This window comes from Emydura macquarii, unplaced genomic scaffold (genome assembly GCF_026122565.2).
Source record: "Emydura macquarii macquarii isolate MOO-44397 ecotype Brisbane River unplaced genomic scaffold, CSIRO-AGI_Emac_v2 contig_3692, whole genome shotgun sequence".
Classification (NCBI taxonomy): Eukaryota; Metazoa; Chordata; order Testudines; family Chelidae; genus Emydura; species Emydura macquarii.
In genome coordinates, this window is record NW_027133829.1 from 1,969,666 (window position 1) to 1,990,390 (window position 20,725).

The window sequence follows — 20,725 nt, forward strand, 5'->3', positions numbered from 1 at the left end:
TGGAATATAAATGTACAGTACATTATACAGTACCTTATAAACCCAAGTTCTCCTAACAGTGGAAGTATGTGTGCTCTCACTCTGGTGCACTACTGATTTCAAGAGAGAAGGATGGTGGACTCACCTGTAAAATGGGCAGAGTGATGTATGCACTATATTTTGTCTCTCTGACCCTTTCCAACACACATAGTTCCCAGCCAGCTCTTTCACGGTCTCCAGTGTCTTGCGTTCACAGGGGTGAGAGTCAATCTTGCAACCTGGCACAAAGAGCAGGCACAAAACAGCTGGTGCATTTGTCTGCAAGTGAAGTGGTCTGGGAGTGGGAGCTGAAACAGCTGGGATATTGCTCAGTCAATGGCAACGCTAGCTTATCTCATTGTCCAGCAGAGAGAGCTCATTGCAGCTTTTCGACGAGCCCCCAAACAAGTAAACATGGGGCTGGTGGAAAGGTCAGCCCTTTACTGGATTCCTGGGCACAGCATCTTTAGCCTGCTTTGTTCTGGCACAACACCTGCAACCACCAAGTCCACCCATCTTCTTCTGTTCTACAGAACTTCTCATACCAGCCTCATCACTGCAGTAACTAAACACCGGCCGGTAGTGGATTAAGCAATGGGATTTATATTGTCACGTGATTCTTAGGGGATTTTCATCCATCATCTATCTTGATATGTCCCCGTTACTGTATATCTGAGTGCCTCACTCCCTTCAATGTATTTATCCTCAACATCCCTTTGAAGTAGAAATTATCCAGAGAGACTAAGTGACTTGACCAAGGTCACACAGTAAGATGGTAGCAGAGCAAGAACTCAAATCCAGGACTCCTAAGACCTAGGTGAGTGCCCTGATCACCGGACCATTCTCTCTCACAGACACAGGAACTGGGGTTTGAGCAGGCCTCAGGCTTTTGAGCTGCTCTGCCCTGAAGTCATTTTTAGATTGATGCTAACCTCTCGACAGCCTCTATTTCTTTCCACTAGACAGAGGAGAAGTCCTCTCACGAAGGGGTAGACCATGCCACCCGGGAGCTGCGTTAGAAGTGCTGGCTTCAGAGAGAAAGTCTGAGAGGGAAAGGCCTAGCTGACAGTGCCCAAGCAGCAGTGAAAGGTGGAACAGTCATTAGTAAGTCCTGCACCAGGACGGCCTCCAAGTTACCTGGAGAGATGGCACTGCAGACTGTAGCGCTGGTGAGGGTGCTGTACAGCCCGTTGGCAGCGTCATCGACGTGTTCAGCAAACAGCACGTGCTGCTCAGTCGGTTCACTGGCCAGCATGTGCAGCTCCTCCCATCTGCACAGGGGACAGGAGATTTGAATACAATCTCATGGCATCAAAGAACAGGAACAGCCTTTTGCAGCTGTAGAGCTATTTCCCTGGGTGGGCGTTAGAAAGAACAAACACCCAGAACTACTAGTGATTTAGCTTTACATCCCCACACCAACTCTCAGGATCACAGTGTGTCCTCCCTTAAAAATCCACTGAGATTTACAAAGACACATGCTAATAACAGAGCACTTTTCTCACCATCTCTCTCACCTATCGCCCCGTCTCTCTCTCTCACAAAATGACCTCCTGCCTGCTCCACATTCAGATCCCTCCCCAAATCTCCCATCCAACTCTGTGATTGCCCCTCACCCACTTGGCCTTGCTCAGGGGACTTATATGCTGAAGGCAATGGCTAATGCTAGTTTGTTAGCAGTGCATCACTCCCTCGCCCCCCAGACGACCATTTCCTACCTTGGAAACTTGACTCCCACAGCAAATACTCTGGTGCCCCTGTCCTTCACCTGCTTAGCAGGTATTGCTAGATTGCCTTGTGATTTCCCGTCTGAGATGATGATCAGGATTTCAGGGACAGAGGAATTTCTGCCACCAGGGAAACCTTTCCGGAGAACGTATTTCAGCGCGAGCCCCATTTCTGTGCTCCCGCCTCTGAAAGAGAAAAATCAAAAGAAGAGGAGACCGAGTTTCTGGCTAAATGCCCAACACCCTTTTTGCTTTCTTCCCATTCCCCACTGCCTGGTAGCAACAAGGCTTTGAGAGCCACATTGCCCCTGTATAGAAATGTGGATTAACAACGAATCTTCCATTTTCCAGCCCCACGTACAGCATTTGGGAAAATAGGAACACCTCAAAATATTTTGCTTTCCAATGAGTATACATTTTATACTGCATGTACAAGCCACTTGCAGAGAGCAAAACCTTAGTGAATTTCTTTATGAGAGGATTGTAGTTAGATGCTTAGGATCAACTGCTAAAAGAGGGCAGGGAGGCTGTGCATGGCAACTCACAGTTTGTTTGGAGAATGTTTCTTAATGAAGGATTTGCAATTCAGCTGTGCCCAGCTACGCTGGCCCTTCTCTCACTTGTTAATCTTCGGCTAATTTGATTTTCCACAAAATGCCATTTGTTCATCAGTAATAACCCCCCAAAAATGAAAATCCTAAGGACTTCTTAGTGTATCCCTAGAAACAGATGAGGGGAGAACACAAGGCACTCTTTGTTAAGTCTTCCTAGAAAATCTTTTAAATGAATGATGAACAAGCAAAAAGTGAGGCAGAGAGAGCAGCTCACCTGGATTTCACAATACTTTAAACCAGTGAAGTTAGGAAACTAAAAGTGGGGAAAAGCCATCCATAATTCCAGCGCACAGAGCCCAGCACTGCTTAGACACAGCTCCAAACTGGAAAAGCATCCTGGGTATTGATATGCAAATAAGCAGTACCTAGTATCCTAATTTAGTTTAGAATTCTATTATCTGTCCACTGCCACAGGCACTTTTCAGACGGGAGAAGGGGCCACTGAGACCAAGTCTGCCATCATTTTAAACTGGCACAAATGATCAACCTCAATTCATTTTTGTCTCTGACACTGACATATTCTAATCATGGGACTTTGTGTCATCACATTATTATTATTATTTGTATTACAGTAGCCTCTAGGAGGCCATGGCAGAGATTGGGATCCCATTGTGCTAGGTGCTGTACAAAGATATAGTTAGAGAGTCTCTTCCCTGAAGAGTGTACAGTCTAAATAGACAAGGCAAAAGGTGGGAGAAGTGAAGTACTATTATCCCCATTTTACAGATGGAGAACCAAGGCCAAGAGAGATTAAGGGCCAGATTTTCAAAAGAGCTCCAAGGGATGAAGATCACAGCTGAGCTCTTTCGAAAATCTGGCCATAAGCACTTATTAGACCCTGGCCCTTATTTGGCGTCCAAAGAAAAACCAGGTTACTTACCAGTAACTGCTGTTCTTCGAGATGTGTTGTTCATGTCCATTCCACTCTAGGTGTGTGCACACCTCCGTGCACGGCTACCGGAACCTTTTTTTCCCCTTAGCAGATCCCATAGGGCCAGCTCTGGTGCCCCCTGGAGTCCCGTGTGCGCATGCCACAGTATATGAGGCACTGCCGGCCCTACGCCCGCTCAGTCCCATCTTTCTGCCAACTCCGGCAGCAGGGACGGAGGGTGGGTTGTGGAATGGACATGAGCACACATCTCAAAGAACATCAGTTACTGAAGTAACCTTGTTTTCTTCTTCGAGTGCTTGCTCATGTCCATTGCACTATAGGTGACTAACAAGCAATACCTTGGAGATGGGTTGGGGTTACCGGTGAGCTGCCCTCAGCACGGCTCTGCCGAATTCCGCGTCCTCTGTTGCCATTGGCAATGGGCAATGGCGCTTGAGCTCTGGTTGTGCGCTGTGATGGTTCCCGGGAGTCAGTCTGGTCAGAGAATAGAACCGACCCATCAAAGGGGACGTCCTGAATCGACTGCTGCACCTCCTGGGACAGGCCCAAGGACTGCAGCCACGAGCACCTCCTCATGGCAATGGCGGAGGCTATGGCCCTACCCGCTGAGTCAGCAGCATCACTGGCTGTCTGGAGCACTGCCCTAGCCACTGTGATTCCTTCGTCCAGGATGGTGGTGAAGTCTGTGGCCTGGTCCTGGGGCAGGGCCTCAGCAAACCGCTTGAGGGAGTCCCACAAATTAAAATTATATCTCCGCAGGAGGGCCTGATGGTCGGCAATCCTGAACTGCAGGGCTGCCATTGAATAAACTTTTCTCACAAACAAATCCAGCTTCTTGCCGTCTTTGTTCTTGGGAGTAGAACCTGGCTGACCTCGCCTGTCCCACTGGTTGGCTGCATCTACCACCAGGGATCCCGGGGCCGGGTGAGTGAACAAATACTCGAACCCCTTCAGCCGGGACATGATACTTTTTCTCGGCCACCTTTGACATAGGGGCGACCAAGGAAGGGGTTTGTCACAGGCCTTAACAATTCTGAGGACCCTATCGTGGACTGGTAAGGCCACCCTTGCTGGGGCAGCTGCCACCAGCACATTGAGAAGGGTATCATCAGCCTCCTCTAACTCCTTCACTTCCAGCCCCAAGTTAGAGGCCACCCTCTTGAGCAGCTCCTGTTGCGTTCTGAAATCCTCCAGTGGCGCCATATTGTCCTGGGAGACTGCCTCATCCGGTGAGGAGGAAGAGGACTGCCGAGGTGCATCCTGCGGGTGTTCCCTCACCTGATGAAGGCATTCACCCGTAGAGGGTCCCTCCATGAGGCCCAACTCCTCATCTGAGGAGTGATGTGTATGGGCCTTCTCCTGAGCCAGAGGCATGGACAGAAGACCCACTGACAGGATGGATTGTGGCCCCTGTCCCATCCGGATGCCCCATGGGGCCCAATAAGGCCATTGCTGTGGCCATTGACCCTGGGGCCAAGCTGGGGCTGACTGTGCTGCTGGCTGTGGCGCCTTGTGGGGGCGTTGGCTGTCCCGACAACTGTCCCCCCGTGGGACCCTGAGCCACTAGACCTGTGGTGCTGTGCACGGCCTCAGTCCTGGGTGCTGTCTGGTGCCGGGGACCGTCCTCTTGACGCCTCCGACCTGGAGGACGACAAGGACCGCCTCCGTCTCCGCAAATGGTGCATCGTCTCGGCACTGAGGACTTACAGTGCCACTTACTCCCCAGAGACTGAGACTGGCGCCACTCTGAACTCCGCGGTGCCGAGCCTGACTCCGGCGACCGGGTTCCATGTTGGGGACTTCGCGGTGTGGGGTCTTCGTATGGTGACCGAGTTCTGCGCTGCTTCAGTGTGGGCGAACTCCTCCATGCCGGGGATGCGAAGCAGGAGCTGTCTGAGTGTCGCCTGGCAGACCTTGACTGGTGCCGCCTCTTGGCCTGTGCTGCCTCCAGCGCTGGGGACCAATGACGGCGCCGAGAGGGAGACTCCGCATTCCGAGTCGAAGCAGGCCGGCTCGACGACTCCAACCTGGAGCGACTGCTAGGGGAATGTCCTCGCTCTACCCCTGGTAGCCGTCCAGCGGGAGATCTTCCTCCATGTACCAGGGATCTCCACCATCCTTCAGGGGGGACCCAATGCGGGTTTGCCCAGGGACACCAGCCCCATCTCCCTCGGCAGAGTGGGGGAGGTGGCATGGGCAAGGCCAACAAGACTCTTGCCACCTGAAATGCCTCCAATGTCGAGTGTCCGCGCTCCGTCTCTTCTTCTTCAGCACAGGGGACATTGCTCGGTGCCGAGTCGATCCCGGTGCCGGTGGTGCACTTCGCACTGAGGTGCCGTGGAGCGGGACAGCTCAGATGCCGGGCGAAGCGCTGCCTCCATGAGCAGGGCTTTTAACCAGATCTCTCGGTCCTTCTGAGTCCGCGGTTTAAAAGTCCTGCAGATCTTACACTTGTCTTTCCTGTGCTCTTCCCCCAGGCACTTAAGGCACCGATCGTGGGGGTCACCGAGCGGGAAAGCCTTCCCACAGGAGGCACACAGCTTAAATCTGGGTGACCGGGGCGTGGCCCAACCGCTCTAAGTCCCTCAGGGACTTCCTATCTAACTACACTTAACAACTACTTAAAACTAACTGAACTACTTGGAATAACAGAGTTCAAACAAGGGGAATGGCAAGTGTAGAGAGCAAGGCTAGTTCCAGCAACTGTCACGGGCGGAAAGAAGGAACTGCCCGGCACCGGCATGCGCGTGCAGGGGGCACCAGAGCCAGCCCTACGGGATCTGCTAAGGGGAAAAAAGTTCCGGGTAACCGTGCATGGTGGCGTACACTCACCTATAGTGGAATGAACCTGAGCAATCAGGGGAATGAGCTTTTATTGCCCTGATTTTGGGTGCTGAGCCGAGCCTTGAGTCCTCCTGAAAACTGGGCACATCATGTGAGGGCAAAGGTCACACAGGCAGATCTGGGAACTTAACCCACGTTGCGTGAAGTCCAGTGAAATGCCTGAAGCACAAAGCGAATATTTGTCTAATTCAGTGAATGATCCATAAATGCAGCTCTCGGAGATGCACTTGCAGCGAAGGGTCAGCTAACTGAATATTTGGGCAGCCATGGTGTTAGGACGCTGGAGTGGGAACACCTGCGGGCCATGCTAATGTGGTTATTTTAACACTGATGATCATTTTTCCAGTGCCCAACTAAATCGGTACCCACACTCAAGTGCCAATGGGTTGCACATTCCACCAGTGATAGAAGTGACTTTATAGAACTGGACAGTTGTTAAGTGCTAGGGAATGACAGAGTCTATGAGCTTTGCAGCTGCTCTGTAACTGCTAACTATAAACACTGTTGCTGTTTTAAATCGCTGCATGCTATTTAAATATAGAAGAAGAATCCATATTCTCCATCTCCTTCCTCAGTATCTGGGGGTGTGCATATTTAGCTGTAAAGGCTTCAGCAATTATAAGATTGAATTTTTTATTGGGTTATTAAAGACTACACTGTTACCATATAGCTCTCTACCACCGCACAGACAGCTTGAATCAGAACAGAGTGATGGGACACAGAAAATGAATAAAATACTATGTAAAGTTTTAGGAAAAACAAAAATGTACAACTCCATACAGCACAGCTCTGGGAAGGAAGGAAGGCCTTGTAGTTGTTTTCTGGGGCTCTCCCACCTGTCGTCTCTTGTCTTCGTTTGTAAACTCTTTGGGGACAGGGACCATCTTTTTGTTCAGGAGCACACAGAGCCTAGGATAATGTTTAGTCTGGAGAAGAAAAGACTGAGGGGGCCCATGATAACGGCTTTCAAGTAGGTAAAAGGGTGTTACAAGGAGGAGGAAGAGAAATTGTTCTCCTTAACCTCTGAGGATAGGACAAGAAGCAATGGGCTTAAATTGCAGCAAGGGCAGTTTAGGTTGGACAGCAGGAAAAACTTCCTAACGGTCAAGGTAGATAAGCACTGGAATAAATTGCCTAAAGAGGTTGTGGAATTTCTGTCATAGGAGATTGTTAAGAGCAGGCTGGACAAACACCTGTCAGGGATGGTCTATAATACTTAGTCCTGTCTTGAGTGCAGGGGACTGGACTAGAAGACCTCTCGAGGTCCATTCCAGTCCTGCACTTCTATGATTCTATGAATGGGGTCTGGTCCAGAACTGGAGCTCCAAGACACCATCGCAGTACAAATAAAATAAAATAAAAATAAAATTAAAAAAATAAATAAATAAAAGCTGTTGAGGCCCAGCTCTGCCAGGGTTCTGTTCCTCACCCGGTCACATACTTCCTGTGTGAATAGAACTATATCTTCCAAAGGGATCCGTAATTTTGAGTGCCTCAGTTTCAGCTGCCCAATTTGAAATATAGATGAGGCGTTCAGTGTGAAGGGATTGGGACATGCAACTGCCATTAGGTGGCCTTGAAAAATCTCAGCCTCCTGTGAGAGTAGCATTGGGAAAAGCCCCGGTCAGCACAGATGGAAGGTGACATGGTTCTTGCTCTGAGGAGTTTACAAGCTAGGGCCTCACTCCCACATATTACTCTGAATTAGAACTGCCCAATTAGACGAGTGTAAAAACTAGGTCAGTTGGCACTGCAGGCCCACCATGTATTGATGCCAACGCTTTATTTTAAACCTTGCCTCTTTAATATTGACCCTTATTTTAACATTTGTCACCTGTCACTTCCAATGACTATATCCAGACACCCAGAATAGCCACAAGATTCCTGCCCTCAGCCCCCTGCAGACTAAGGCAAGAGTTCTGTAACATACCATCCTTGATCCAACATTTGATACCAGAGTAAGCCCAGACCATCGGGAGCCCGTTGGATAATCAAGCCTCTCTATCCAAAGAGACATTTCCATCTGTTTTCTAATCCTGGCTGAGGAGTTTCAACATAAGCCATTTCCTGCTATTGCCTTTTAGAATTGCTTTTATTTCAATTCAAAGCAATTAAGGGTAGCCAGGCTGCAAATGTCAATTATTTCTTTGAGACATAACGTTGTTCTTCATCCATATTGTGTGTGTGTGTGTCTCTCTCTCTCTCTCTCACACACACTTTGCTTCTAACTCACATTTCATTTGTTTGAATGACCTTCTACTTCAATAACTACTGAATTTCTTGATATATCAAGTATTTGATCACAAGCATCCTCAGAGCTTCTAAGTTCTCCAAGTCTATTTACTTCTCTGTGTTTCACAATATTCCTTGCTTCCTTCTACTTTCTTTTGATCTTCTCTCTTAGGCACCATCTCATTCTCCCCCTCAACTTTCCATTATTTTGAACCAAATTTCAAGAGCATACATTAAATCTGTCCAGCAGCTACTCTGGTCAGATGCTACTGGCCACTTTGTTTTAGTTCGTGCATGCCTTGAAAATCCATAAAAATCTAACAAATTCTGCAACATGTCCCCAACTCTGACTCGGTAGCAAAGGCAGTGCTTGAACTAACAGTTACTATGGCTGAAAATGTTTAATGCCATTTGATAACACTGGGAAAGTCACAGCTGGTGAAAACTGGTGCTGCTCTGTTAAAGTCAATGGGTAATCCCAATTCATCGTGTGAGCCTGGGTAATCTCTCCTGACTCAGAAGGTTTAACTGACCCACAAAATATAGGCTTCAATAACAATGAAATTCTATGGTCTGTGTTACATATATGGTCTGACTACATGATCATAATGATCCCTTCTGGCCTTAAACTCTATTAATCAGGTTTCCCCTTGTATAAAACAGGCTTATTATTAATCACATAACTTATTGGGTTGTTGGGAGCCTTAATTAAATGCTTAACATTTGTAATGTGCTTTGAGATCCTTGGATGAAAGATGCCATACATGAATGAAAATATACAATATACATTGTTTGATGGCCCCAATAAAACCGTATCCAGAGTTTGGGTTTAGAGCCTTTCAAAGAAGAAATTCTGCCATGAGCCCAGAACAGAAAGCATGTGTTATATGGGACACATCTCCCCAGCAGAAATGAAAAGCCTCAGGAGAACACTTTCAGAGCCTCCCAACGGGCACTCCTAATTTTGGTAACCTGGTAGCTGGAATCCATCCATAACTATTTTGTTCATTCCTATATTTCAGCCTTTCATCTAAAACTAGATTGAATGGCCACATGTAAGGCCATTATTTCTGTTAGATCTGTCAACGTTCATCTGCCATCATTAAGACATTTTCAGTGCCAAGCCAAATTCCAGATATCCAAAGTGGCTTCATTTTCTCTGCTCTCAGTGTCTTTGAAATAAGAGCCAAAGAGGAGCCAGTGTACCTTGTCTCTGTTACACTTCCCCCGGAACATTACACAAAAGGCTTTCTAGACTGTATAATTAAGTTGTCACCTAAAAACTACAGATTTTGCTTGCTTGAAGAAATTGAAGAGGATCTTGAGTTTGTCGGCAAACCATGAGCCATGTCCAGAATTAGTTTAGACATCAACTACTGAATGAGCTGATCCTTCAATGTCTTTTCTGCTGAAATTCTACAGCTAGTGGGAGAATTTCTGCTGAAATTCTACAGCCTATATTTTGCCCCACTTACTTTCATAGGCTTAATGTGGCCTTTTTCTACCATTCAAACAAAAGAAAGGAGAATTTTTTTAAAAAGAGGACGATCTGGGCTCCAATTTTATTTCTCACATATTAAGGCCTGTTCTACACCTTAAAACTTATGTCAGCATAACCACACCAACTCCATTTCCGAGAGCACAGTTTCTCAACCTGTGGTAACCTCTCCAGAAGGCCATTTCAGTGTTGCTGCTATGCCACATGGGAGCCCCACCTTCAATTTTCATTCGAAATGGCCAGCCCAGCAGGGACGATGTGTCTCTCTCTGTCCAGAGTAACCCCTACAATTGACTGACGGGCACTGCGGAGGGACTCTGAAAAGAATCCTGTTCGCTCCTTCCAAGTCAGCAGAGCGAAGGGTAGGACACGAGACCTTGCCAGAAAATCTGCACTCCCCAAGAAAGAGTAGGGCTGGCTAATAAAACTTACTTGAACACAATCTTCTGGATTTTCTCCTTCACTTCCTGTTTGGTTAAATACGAATCCAAGGGGAATTCTAGGTGGGGAGTTGAGCTAAACTGAATCGCTCCCACTCTGACCTGAAAGAGGAGATGAAATAGCGTAAGGAGCAGGTGGCTGGGGGGGAAGGGGGAGCTGCATTATTCTGATTACATTACAGATTTGGGAACACTGACTTGTTTCAAGACAAATCACACTCTTCTCCTTGCCCTTTTTGGCTAAGACCCTCTAATAAATACAATTAACTCACATTCGAAAACAAAGGCTTTAGATGGGGAAGTGAAAAATAGAACGGCTTCCCACTGCAACTGCAGGGGCAATTGAGGCAGACAGAGCAAATGACCTAGCCTGGAAGTTGGCCACAACAGCCAGGCCAATTCTCTTAACTCTAACGAGAAGTGTGATGGATGGTTCTTGGCTACAAGTCATTGCGATCATGATTTTATATCTTATCTACAGGAGAGATGGCAGAAAGCTCACATCGTAACGGCTAAGGGAAGGAATAATGGACTATAACGTACTGGAAGAAAACCGATGGCAGGCTCCCTCTAAACCCAGAGACGTCCAGCACCTGAGTTTCCAGCACTTTGCCCAAATCTGCAATGTGGTTATTTGCTAGAGGTAAGTGTCTGTTTTCTTCTCTTTGATAAGCCATTGACTGAAATACCTGCTCAACACAACTCGCCTTATACCCGTCAAAGAGAGACACACATATTCCTACAATGCCCGCCTCCATCATTCTGCAGACTATGGAAAGCCTCGTGTGTACATGGCTCTGTGGTAAAATTTGGCTCTCTCTCTCTCTAACTTTAAGGCCTGCTGCAACATGGGAAATTGGAGACATGTCTGGGGTGGGGAAATTGGGATAGAGACAGCGCGGTGGTTTTATTTTCTGGACAATGCACTTTTCAAGAGCCCTACAGTGTCGCTCGATTAGAGAGTGGAGTCAACTAAACAGAAGGAGCATTAGATTGTAGGGCTGGGAGTCAGGATGGAAGTCAGGCTAGAGGGAGATGTTTTGGATACAACTCTAAATATCCCCTCCTCCCGCAAGTCAAAAAGCGACCCGAGGACCTGCACACTCTCTCACACAAAGGGCAACCCCAAAACTCCTCTGGGGAAGTCTTGGGTCCTATCAAGCCTCTGAAGCCCACTATGCTCTAAGTCCCAAATTTCCATGGTGTAGCCTCAATCAGTTTACATAGAGCCCGCAAAGCCTTAACTCCCGCATTTCCTTTCTCACTGAGTTCCTCTCTTGCATTCATCCAGCCCCAGTCTGTCCAGTATCTGACTGCCCTCAGGAGGGAGTGGAGCAGTCACCTACACAGGCTTCAAGTGCAGCTAACATTTTCCCTGGTTACAGATGGGAACACTAGTTGATCTCTCCCAGGCAGTTACCAAATCTGACTTGACACTATCCACATGGGACTAGATGCACGGTAGGAACCGGAGCCGGAGATAGCATGAACCTTCCCTTCTGAACATTTTAGGCAAGGCTGTTACTGTTGATTCAAACATGTAAGGTCTCAGGAGGCTCCAGGTAGCAGGTAAAACCTGGGAATAAACATATGTAAATGCCATATGGGGCCCTGGGGTGTTTAAAAAAAATAAAATGAAAATACTGGAGTGGTAAGTTTTTCCATAGGTCTACAGCAATGCAGAGTCAAAACTGCCTCATCGCTGTAAATTCAGGTTCAGTTTTCCGGGAAAGTTTTTCTAGCTGTCTAACACGATAGTTAGAGCTTGATTTAAGCCAACATCCAAAATAAGAAAGAAAAATAGTGAGGAACTGAGCTGGATTTCTCCCTTTCCTATTTATTTCAGTTCATTTCATACTGGCTCTCTCTAAATGCCCGATACTTGGATTCTAATCAAAATGTCTTGCCCAGCCAGTCATATGCTATCTCTGCAGGACATCAGCTCTTACAGCATCCTTTGCTACTGCTCCAACTATCCAGTAGCATGAGCTCTAGCGCAGATCGTGCCTCTGTGTTCGATGAAACATGAAGTGTCATGTACCTTGTCAAGAAGAAAACCAGAATTCCACTGAGGATGGGGCCGGGGTGGGGACATAAGAACGAGGCAATAATGGTTGCTTAAGGAGAAATTGCTTTAAATCATGTAGAGACAGGAAATCCAACTGTAAGCTCCTCACTTGTTCTCTGCTGGATATGACAGTTGTTTCTGCGTGTTAAGGTTAGCCATGATGGGCACAGGTCCAGAACCAAGTAGTAACCACTACACACCACTAAGAAGTCTGAGACACTTATTGCAGGCAGGCATCTATATTACCTTGTTGATTGCCTGCAATGAAATCCTTCCCTTCTATCCCTTCATGTTCATTTTGGAATAGAGAATACTTTTTAAAAGAGAGAGAGGACAAATGGGACGTCTGCAGGCTTCATAATCACTTAAATCCATACAGAAAACTGGTTAACTTCCATGAGATAAATTTTGCAGTCAGGATTTCCAAGTGATTTTTGGGTGCCTGACTTGAGACAAATTCAAAGGGCAGGGCCTGATTTTCAAAACTCTTTGAGCACCTGTCCTCTGAAAATCAGGCTCCTTTACTTCATCTCATTTTAAGCATGCAAAAATCACTAATCACTTTTTAAAATTCTGGCTTGTAACTTTTAGTCTGCAAGCTCTTGCCCTATGTTTTTAAATGCCAAATGGAATTTTTAAACATTTACGACATATACACGTGATCCAGCATCAGCTATTCATAAAACCTCACTGTATCCTATTGTGGGGAACCTTTGGATACCTCTCTCCCAACAGCTTTAATGTTTTAAATTTTGCTCCTCTCATATTGTCTTTGGATTTTTCAGGTGGAACCGTGCTGTTGGTAACTAAAGCGAGATGTTGACTGCCACACTCACCCTATCTGGCTTGATGTCCAAGGCATCACAGAGTTTGCCTGCAAAGTGCTTAGATCTTTCAAAGCTTCGCTTGCCAATGCTGTATGACCCATCTAACAGAAGCAGGATATCTACTGAAGCAGAGCACTCCATCACTAGAAGAGAACAAGATACATGCTGTCAGGATGTACATTTCTACTCAAGTCACAGGTGACAACAGAATTCAGTTGCCAGGTTTGCGGTAGCAGAAAAAAAAGGAAAGCCCAGCTGACTTTATCCATTTCATTCATCCAGGGACAAACAGCAAGAAATCCAGACGTATGAGATTTCCACTGTATTGTCCTGGGACCAGCCTTGGAGTTCCCACAACCCAGTGTAACTTTCTGGTCTGGCTCCCGGCATCGCAGTACCAGAAACAATTCATCCTTATGACTTAGGGGTTCCCATATGCTCACCTTAGATTTCAGTAATCTAGACAGTCTTTACCAGTTCAATTAAAGCAACAGTATAAAAGCTCTCAATTAACATATTCAGTGATTCTGTTTAACACAGAGACAGTGGATCTAAGCATCCACTAAGTGCACAGGAAGAGGCAGAAAAGTCTGAGCAGCAGTGACTGATTGATTATAGTTGATATGTGGATACAGAAAACTTGAGCCATAGCAGCTGAAGAGACGAAGGATGGTCCAGTGGTTAGAGTGCTTGCCTGGGATATAAGGGTTTAAAGTCCTTGCTCAGCTACAGACACTGGGCAGTTGGTGATGGGGGCCATAAGACACAGAAGTACCAAAGCTGAATATCTAGGATAGGTGCATATAGAAGGACAAAAAATTAGAGCTGATTGAAATAGTAAAAAAAATAAATCACATGAAAAATGTCAAGTTATTTCACAGGGGAGGGAAACAAGCCTTTTTCTTTCTTCTTCCTTTTCTTCCTTTTCACATTCACATCTTTAAAGCTTTCATCAGAACAGTTATCAAAATTTGCATTGTGAGAATGTGTGCAATAAACATTTCAATGCAAATGTTGCAATATAGCTAGCAAAAATAAAGACATTTACAAGAAATCAATTTTTCATGAAATGTACGATTCTTTTAAAAAAAAAATTCGTTTTCAACAACAAAAAGACACCTATTTGATTGAAAACATTTGGGGGTGGAGGGGCAAACCCTCATATACGCTGAGAGAAAGTAGGTTTTGGGAGGTGGAAGGGTAGGTGGCTAAGACGACAGCTTTCCAGTCCTCTGGTGCTATGAGGAGCCTACACAGTCCCCTGATGTATCTTAGAGCAGCCCTTAATACGCATGTGGTCAACTTTAAGCATGGGAGGAGGCCCACTGACTTTAAATGGGACTGCTTGTGTATGTAAATTAAGCACATGAATAAGTGTTTTCCTCGACTGGAGTGTTTAACATTTTGCAGCCCCACATGAGATATGTCAAACAAAAACCAAGTTACAGAACTGCCCCCAGCACTCCCATATGGGGGGGGGGAAGGTACACTTTACTGGGGCCCGGAGCCCCTGGGGGGCCTAGCCCAGGCTGCAACCCCCATTACCACGAGGAAAAAAATGTTCATGGCTCATGAGATTGTATGTATGGGATGAGGGATTGTGGTATGTGTGTGGAAGGGGGCCCATGTCACAAGTCTGTACTGGGCCTGAAAAAATTATGCTTGGGCCATGCCGGCCTCCGCCTCCAACACCACAACACACACACACACAAAACTTACAACATATATAGTGATCAGTTGAATCAGTCTCTTTGTCTATGAAGAAAGCATAAAAGCCTTTTTCCAAACACACTATTTTAAAAACACAAACTATCTGATCTGCTCGGAGGCGCTGACAGAAACAAGTTTCCACAAGGCCACTACCTCATCCTAGCTTCAGGCTGCACTGGTGTCCTGGTGTCACCTAGGCATGTGTTAACCTGTTTGTTCAGTAATTACTAGTTGCTGTGAGTGTCTGCGCCAAGGCGGAAGTGAATGGTCTTCACTGACGAAGACTAAACTGAGGTTTCCTCTTCAGTCTCAGCAGAGACACCCAAACCAGAACACTTCCCTGGAATTTGGGGAAAAGCTGTGTAATAGGAAAGAGGACATGCCACTGATGTTGGCAGAGCAGCCACAAATTCTTACATTTTTTTCAGCAGCCTGTCGCAAGCATGACATTCAGCTCAGGAAGCAGAGCCTCACATTGTTGCGGAGGGGACGCTGGTTTGGAAGCAACCTCAGAAGTCTCATCCCTCAAAGCAGGGGTGTGAAAATATCCTAAGGAATCATGGCTACATAGTAGCTACAAAGAACAGAGAAATGGATGGAAAACCAAGAGACGCCTCCTACCCTCACTCAATCTGTCTCCCACCCTGTAATTTCCAACAGATGAAATGGAGCCTTGGCATAAGCCACCGCATCCCACTGAGCTGGAAGAGATAAGTAACTATTATAACAGCTTGCACGTACATGACATCCTTCAACTGAGGATCTGAAAGTGCTTTACAATTGTGAATTGGTTAAGCCTAAATATATATGTCAGTATTCCAAAACCTACCAGTATTATAATGCCAGCTTGCCTTAGATTCTCGGGCCTTCAATTTACCTGTGATCTTCACAGGCTCCCAATGAGAACCGATTATCTAAAACCCTTAAAATGAGTGTTTTGTCCAAGATCACACAGCAGGTCCACAGCAGAGCCGAGACCAGAATCCAGAAGTCGTGACTCCTAGTCCCTTGCAGTCGCTATTGGACAATGCTCCCTCCCAAAATACTTGTGAACAGTTGCTCCTCTGCCAGGTAACACCAGGGGAACTTTTAAGAGGAAAAAAATATTTCACTGTCCTTAATGTCAGTGAAATACTCAGAGCAATTTTTTAAGACCCTTGCAGCATTTTGTAAGACCAACTTTGAGGGAAACTGAGATGCAATATCAGAGTCCAGAAAGCTGGAAGCCATAATTACAGGAGGAGGTGCAAAGGATGTTCCATCTATAACTGGAGTTCTTTGTAATGGTCCAGTTATTTAAAAAAGCATTTGTGGCTAGTGCCCCTCCCCCCCACAATCACTTCTCTTCCCAGATACATTTTATAATCACAATTTTCCCCCAGCTCATTCCTAGTAATGAGAAACTCTATTTATAATTAGGATTTTCTAAAGCCAGATTATAAGGGATTGAAAGTTTTCAAGCATTCCATTCTGGGTCACTGGGTTTGTGATACAGTAACCTCCTCCTCTCAGAAGTCCTGTTCTTTGCAAGTCCATTCCACTCCGCATTCAGCTGGAACACCAAAATCAAGACAACAGCTCCACAGCACAGACAAGTGACGGCAGGCAAACAGGGCCTCGCTGCTAGTGCTGTTTATACTCTTTCAGCTCTGCCTCCATGTCCGAAATCAAAGCACCGAGAGCCACCAGTGAGGTGCGTAACTATGAACGTCACTGGTCACATCTGCTTGGCATGAGTGTTCACACCACACAGATTAAACTCCAAGAGTCCTGTCCTAAAACGTACTGGGGTCAGTGGCAAAGCCGGTAAGGATTCTCTGGAGACTCTTCTGTCTTGTGGGGGAAAGAATCTGTCAGAGATGTCCCCATGACATTACACTACAGAGCCTTCCAGGACACTGCTAGCAACTTCAGTGACCATATTAATATCATTAGCTGCTCCATATGCTGAAAAACCAGATATGGATATTAGAGCTACGAGGTAACATCTTTACGGAACACAATGCATCTGCATGCTATAACCGTGAGTAATGATCAGATCAAGAGCATCAGTGCATGGTGTATCTGCAGAATAATGCCCATTCCTTTGTGCTTTCTTTGTGCTCATCTTCTCATTGCATTCTCTCTAGTCATGTTCAGTTGCTGCACTAGCGTTTGGTAGGGCACGAGGGCTGTGCCTGTTACAGCTGGGCTAATGCACGGCATAGAGACAGCTCAATGCAGCCTCATCGTATCAGATTGTTTTTCTATTGCAGCGTAACTAGGTCCTCCTGAACTGCTGTTTCTACAGCCGTTACAGGCGGAAAATGAATGTAATTATCAAAGAATGAGGAGGAAGTCTCTTCTCTATCATTCTTTAAGTCTGTAACACGATAGGGATGAATTGTGTGTTACAGACAAGTTCAAAACCAGACAGGTCCCAGCCCACAGGAACTTATGCTTATAACTTAACTTATAAGTTAGACAATGGACATTGGAAAATGAAGGTCACATTAAAAGATCATGCAATGTATTTGTGTTACATACACCTTTATCTGACTATTGAGGTACTTAATATGATCCCTATCACCACGGTCTCGTAAATAACAACAAATTGACTCTCATAACACCTCTCTGACGTAGGGAAGTATTATCGCCATTTCACATATGAGGAACTGAGGGATGAAATGATTTATCAAAGGTCACACAGGAAGTCTGTGGCAGAACCTGGAACTGAACGCTGGTCTTCTGAGTCACTGTTCAGTACCTTAACCACAGAACCACCCTGGCTCAGACTATCTTGTTAGTTCTTCTGTTAAACACATAACTTGAGTGGGGCATGATGGTTTAATATAGTGAAACATTATATTTAGGTTCGAGGGAATAAATTTAGGCAAGAAGGCTGAAACAGTAGAACAGAAGCCAACTGAAATAAATAAGCTTTGAGGTAGAATTTGAAGGAGTAGATTGAGACTGTGTGGAACATAACATCGGAGCCCTGGCATGGGCTGGGGAGACTGATGTAAGGAGCCATTAGTGAGTTAGTAGGGCGGAGAGTGAGTGGAAAGGTAGGGGGAAAGGTGATCTAGGAAGCAGCAGCAGAGCTGGGCAAAAGCCTTGAAGGTAAGGATTAGGAGTTTGAATTTCTAGTTTATAAAAATAAACTTACATTGGCCAGCAGCAGAAATCTTGACAATTGTCTCCTGGTTAGCATGAAGTTCTTGCAGACTCCATACGAGCAGCACTGTGGGATCAAATATACATTAACCCATCAAGCTGATTGTTTCTAAACTATTAAAAACACTCCTGCAGAGCACTCAATTCATGCTAATGCCCCGGACCTGAGATGTAATGGTGGTTAGGAGCAGTAAAGAATCTGCAAAAGCAATTTTTCTTGGGGTTCTAATTTACTCTCTCAAACGTGCCTAGTTTACAACTCAGAATGTTTTCTAAATGCTAGGGTTGCCAGCTCAGGTTGTTAAATCCAGTAGTGTTTGGATTCCTGTATCCTCAACTGGAACAGTGAAGATGCTGAGATCATCAGAACTCTGTTCTGCAGAAGGCACATAGCAGGATCCAGCTGGCTGTTCCAGAGCTAAAAATCAATAATCAGATAGGTAGCTTTTTTTTATGTCAGTAGCACTAGCAAATATGACTGATGTAAAAGACACAGCTGAGCTGTGTTATGTCAATGTGCCATCTTACAGTGCACTTTTCGGACTGCTACAACACTTTACATTTGGTGGATTTCTAGGCTTTAGTTGATTTATAGATTCAAGGCCAGAAGTGACCATTATGATAATCTAGTCTGAGCTCTTGTATACACAGGTCATGGAACCTTCCCCCAGATAACTCCTAGAGGATATCTTCCAGAAAAACATCCAATCTTGACTTAAAAATGGTCGGTGATGGAGAATCCACCATGACCCTTGACAAATTGTTCCAAAGGTTATTTACTCTCACTGTTAAAAATGTATGCATTATTTCCAATCTGAATTTGTCTAACTTTAGCTCCCAGCCATTGGACCATATTATACCTTTCTCTGGTAGACTGAAGAGCCCATTAGTAAATATTTGTTTCTTGTATAGGTATTTATAGACTATAATCAAGTCACCCCTTAACCTTCTCTTTGTTAAACTAAATACATTAAGTTCTTTAAGTCTATCACTACCAGGCAGGTTTTCTAATCCTTTAATCATTCTCATGGCTCTTCTCTGAACACTCTGCAATTCATCGATATTCTTCTTGAATTGTGGACACCAGAACAGGACACGGTACTTGAGCAGTGGTCGCACCAGTGTAAATACAGAGGTAAAATAATCTCTCTGCTCCTACTCAAGATTCCCTTCTTTATGCATCCCAGAATAATATTAGCTCTTTTTGGCCACAGTATTATCTTGGGAGCTCATGTTCAACTGATTATCCGCCATGACCTCCAATTCTTTTTTATAGTCACTGCTTCCCAAGATAGAGTCCCTCATCCTGTAAGTATGGCCTAGATTCTTTGTTCCTAGATGTATACATTTGCATTTAGCCATATTAAGACACATATTGTTTGCTTGAGCCGAGTTTACCAAGTGATCCAGATTGCTCTGAATCAGTGACCTGTCTTCATTATTTACTACTCCCCCCCATTTTTGGGTCACCTGCTAACTTTATCAGTCATGATTTTATGTTTCCTTCCAGGTCATTGATGAAAATGTTAAATACTGTTGGGCAGAGAACCAGTCCCTAGGGGACTCCATTGGAAACATATACCCCACTCACAATTTCCCATTTACGACTACATTGAGACCTATCAGTTAGCCAGTTTTTAATTCACTTTATGTGTGCCATGTTAATTTTATTTGTTCTAGTTTTTTCATCAAAATGTCATATGGTAACAAGTCAAATGCCTTACAGAAGTCTAAGTATATTATATCAATTACTTTTAATCAGCCAAACTGGTAATCTCATTAAAAAAAAACAAAAAACAAGTTACTTTAACAGGATCTATTTTTCACAAACCCATGTTGATTTGCATTAATTACATATATGCTTTTTGTTCTTTATTAATTGAATCCCATATCAGCTACTTCATTATCTTGATGAGGACTGATGTTAATCTGACAGGCCTATAATTACCTGGGTCATCCCTTTTACCCTTTTTAAAAATTGGCACATTAGATTTCTTCCAATCTTCTGGAACTTCCCCAGTGTTCCAAGAGTTATCGAAAACCAACATTAATGGTCCAGAGGCTCCTCAGCCAGCTTTTTTAAAATTCTTGAATGCAACCTATCTGGACCTGCTGATTTTAAAAGTGTAATTTTAGTAGTTCCTGTTTAACATCCTACAGTGATACTGGTGGAATGGAAAGAGTATTCTCATCACTATGTGATGAGACTACATAATCTGTGTTTTCCTCAAATATGGAATAGAAATATCTATTGAACACTTCTGCCTTTTCAGTATTATAATTGACAACTCTACTATTTCCATCTAATAACGGACCATTATTAGGATTATTTTTGTTCCTAATGTATTGTAAAAACTCCTTATTGTCCTCAACTCTGCTGGCCATAGACTTCCTTGTGTCCCTTGACTTCCCTTATCAATTTTCTACAATTCCTAACTTCCGATTTATATTCATTACTATCAACTTCACCTTTCTTCAATTTGTTATTTTTTACAGCTGCCTTCACTTCCCCTCTAAACCAAGTCTTTTTTTAACCAGCACAGCCTTCTTCCCTGATTGTGGCGTTGTGGCTTTTTGGGAATCTAGTAAGGTGTTCTTAAATGATTCCCAATTATCATTCATGTTTTTCTGATTAAATTCTTCCTCCCAGCTGATTTGGCTCATAGTTGTTTTCAGCTTTGTGAAATTGGCCTTATTAC

At 44.9% G+C, this 20,725-nt stretch overlaps 1 protein-coding gene across 1 annotated transcript in view; it reads right to left on the reverse strand.

Annotated features, from left to right (window-relative positions):
- Positions 1–20,725, reverse strand: part of VWA2 (von Willebrand factor A domain containing 2) — a 39,417-nt gene that overhangs the window by 14,378 nt on the left and 4,314 nt on the right. Inside the window, exons 2-7 of the mRNA XM_067537029.1 lie at positions 18,019–18,093; positions 13,170–13,303; positions 10,258–10,367; positions 1,737–1,931; positions 1,156–1,289; positions 125–257 (exon numbers count right to left, since the gene is read on the reverse strand). Of these exons, the coding sequence (XP_067393130.1) occupies positions 125–257; positions 1,156–1,289; positions 1,737–1,931; positions 10,258–10,367; positions 13,170–13,303; positions 18,019–18,093 (781 nt within the window). The remainder of the gene's footprint in view (positions 1–124; positions 258–1,155; positions 1,290–1,736; positions 1,932–10,257; positions 10,368–13,169; positions 13,304–18,018; positions 18,094–20,725) is intronic.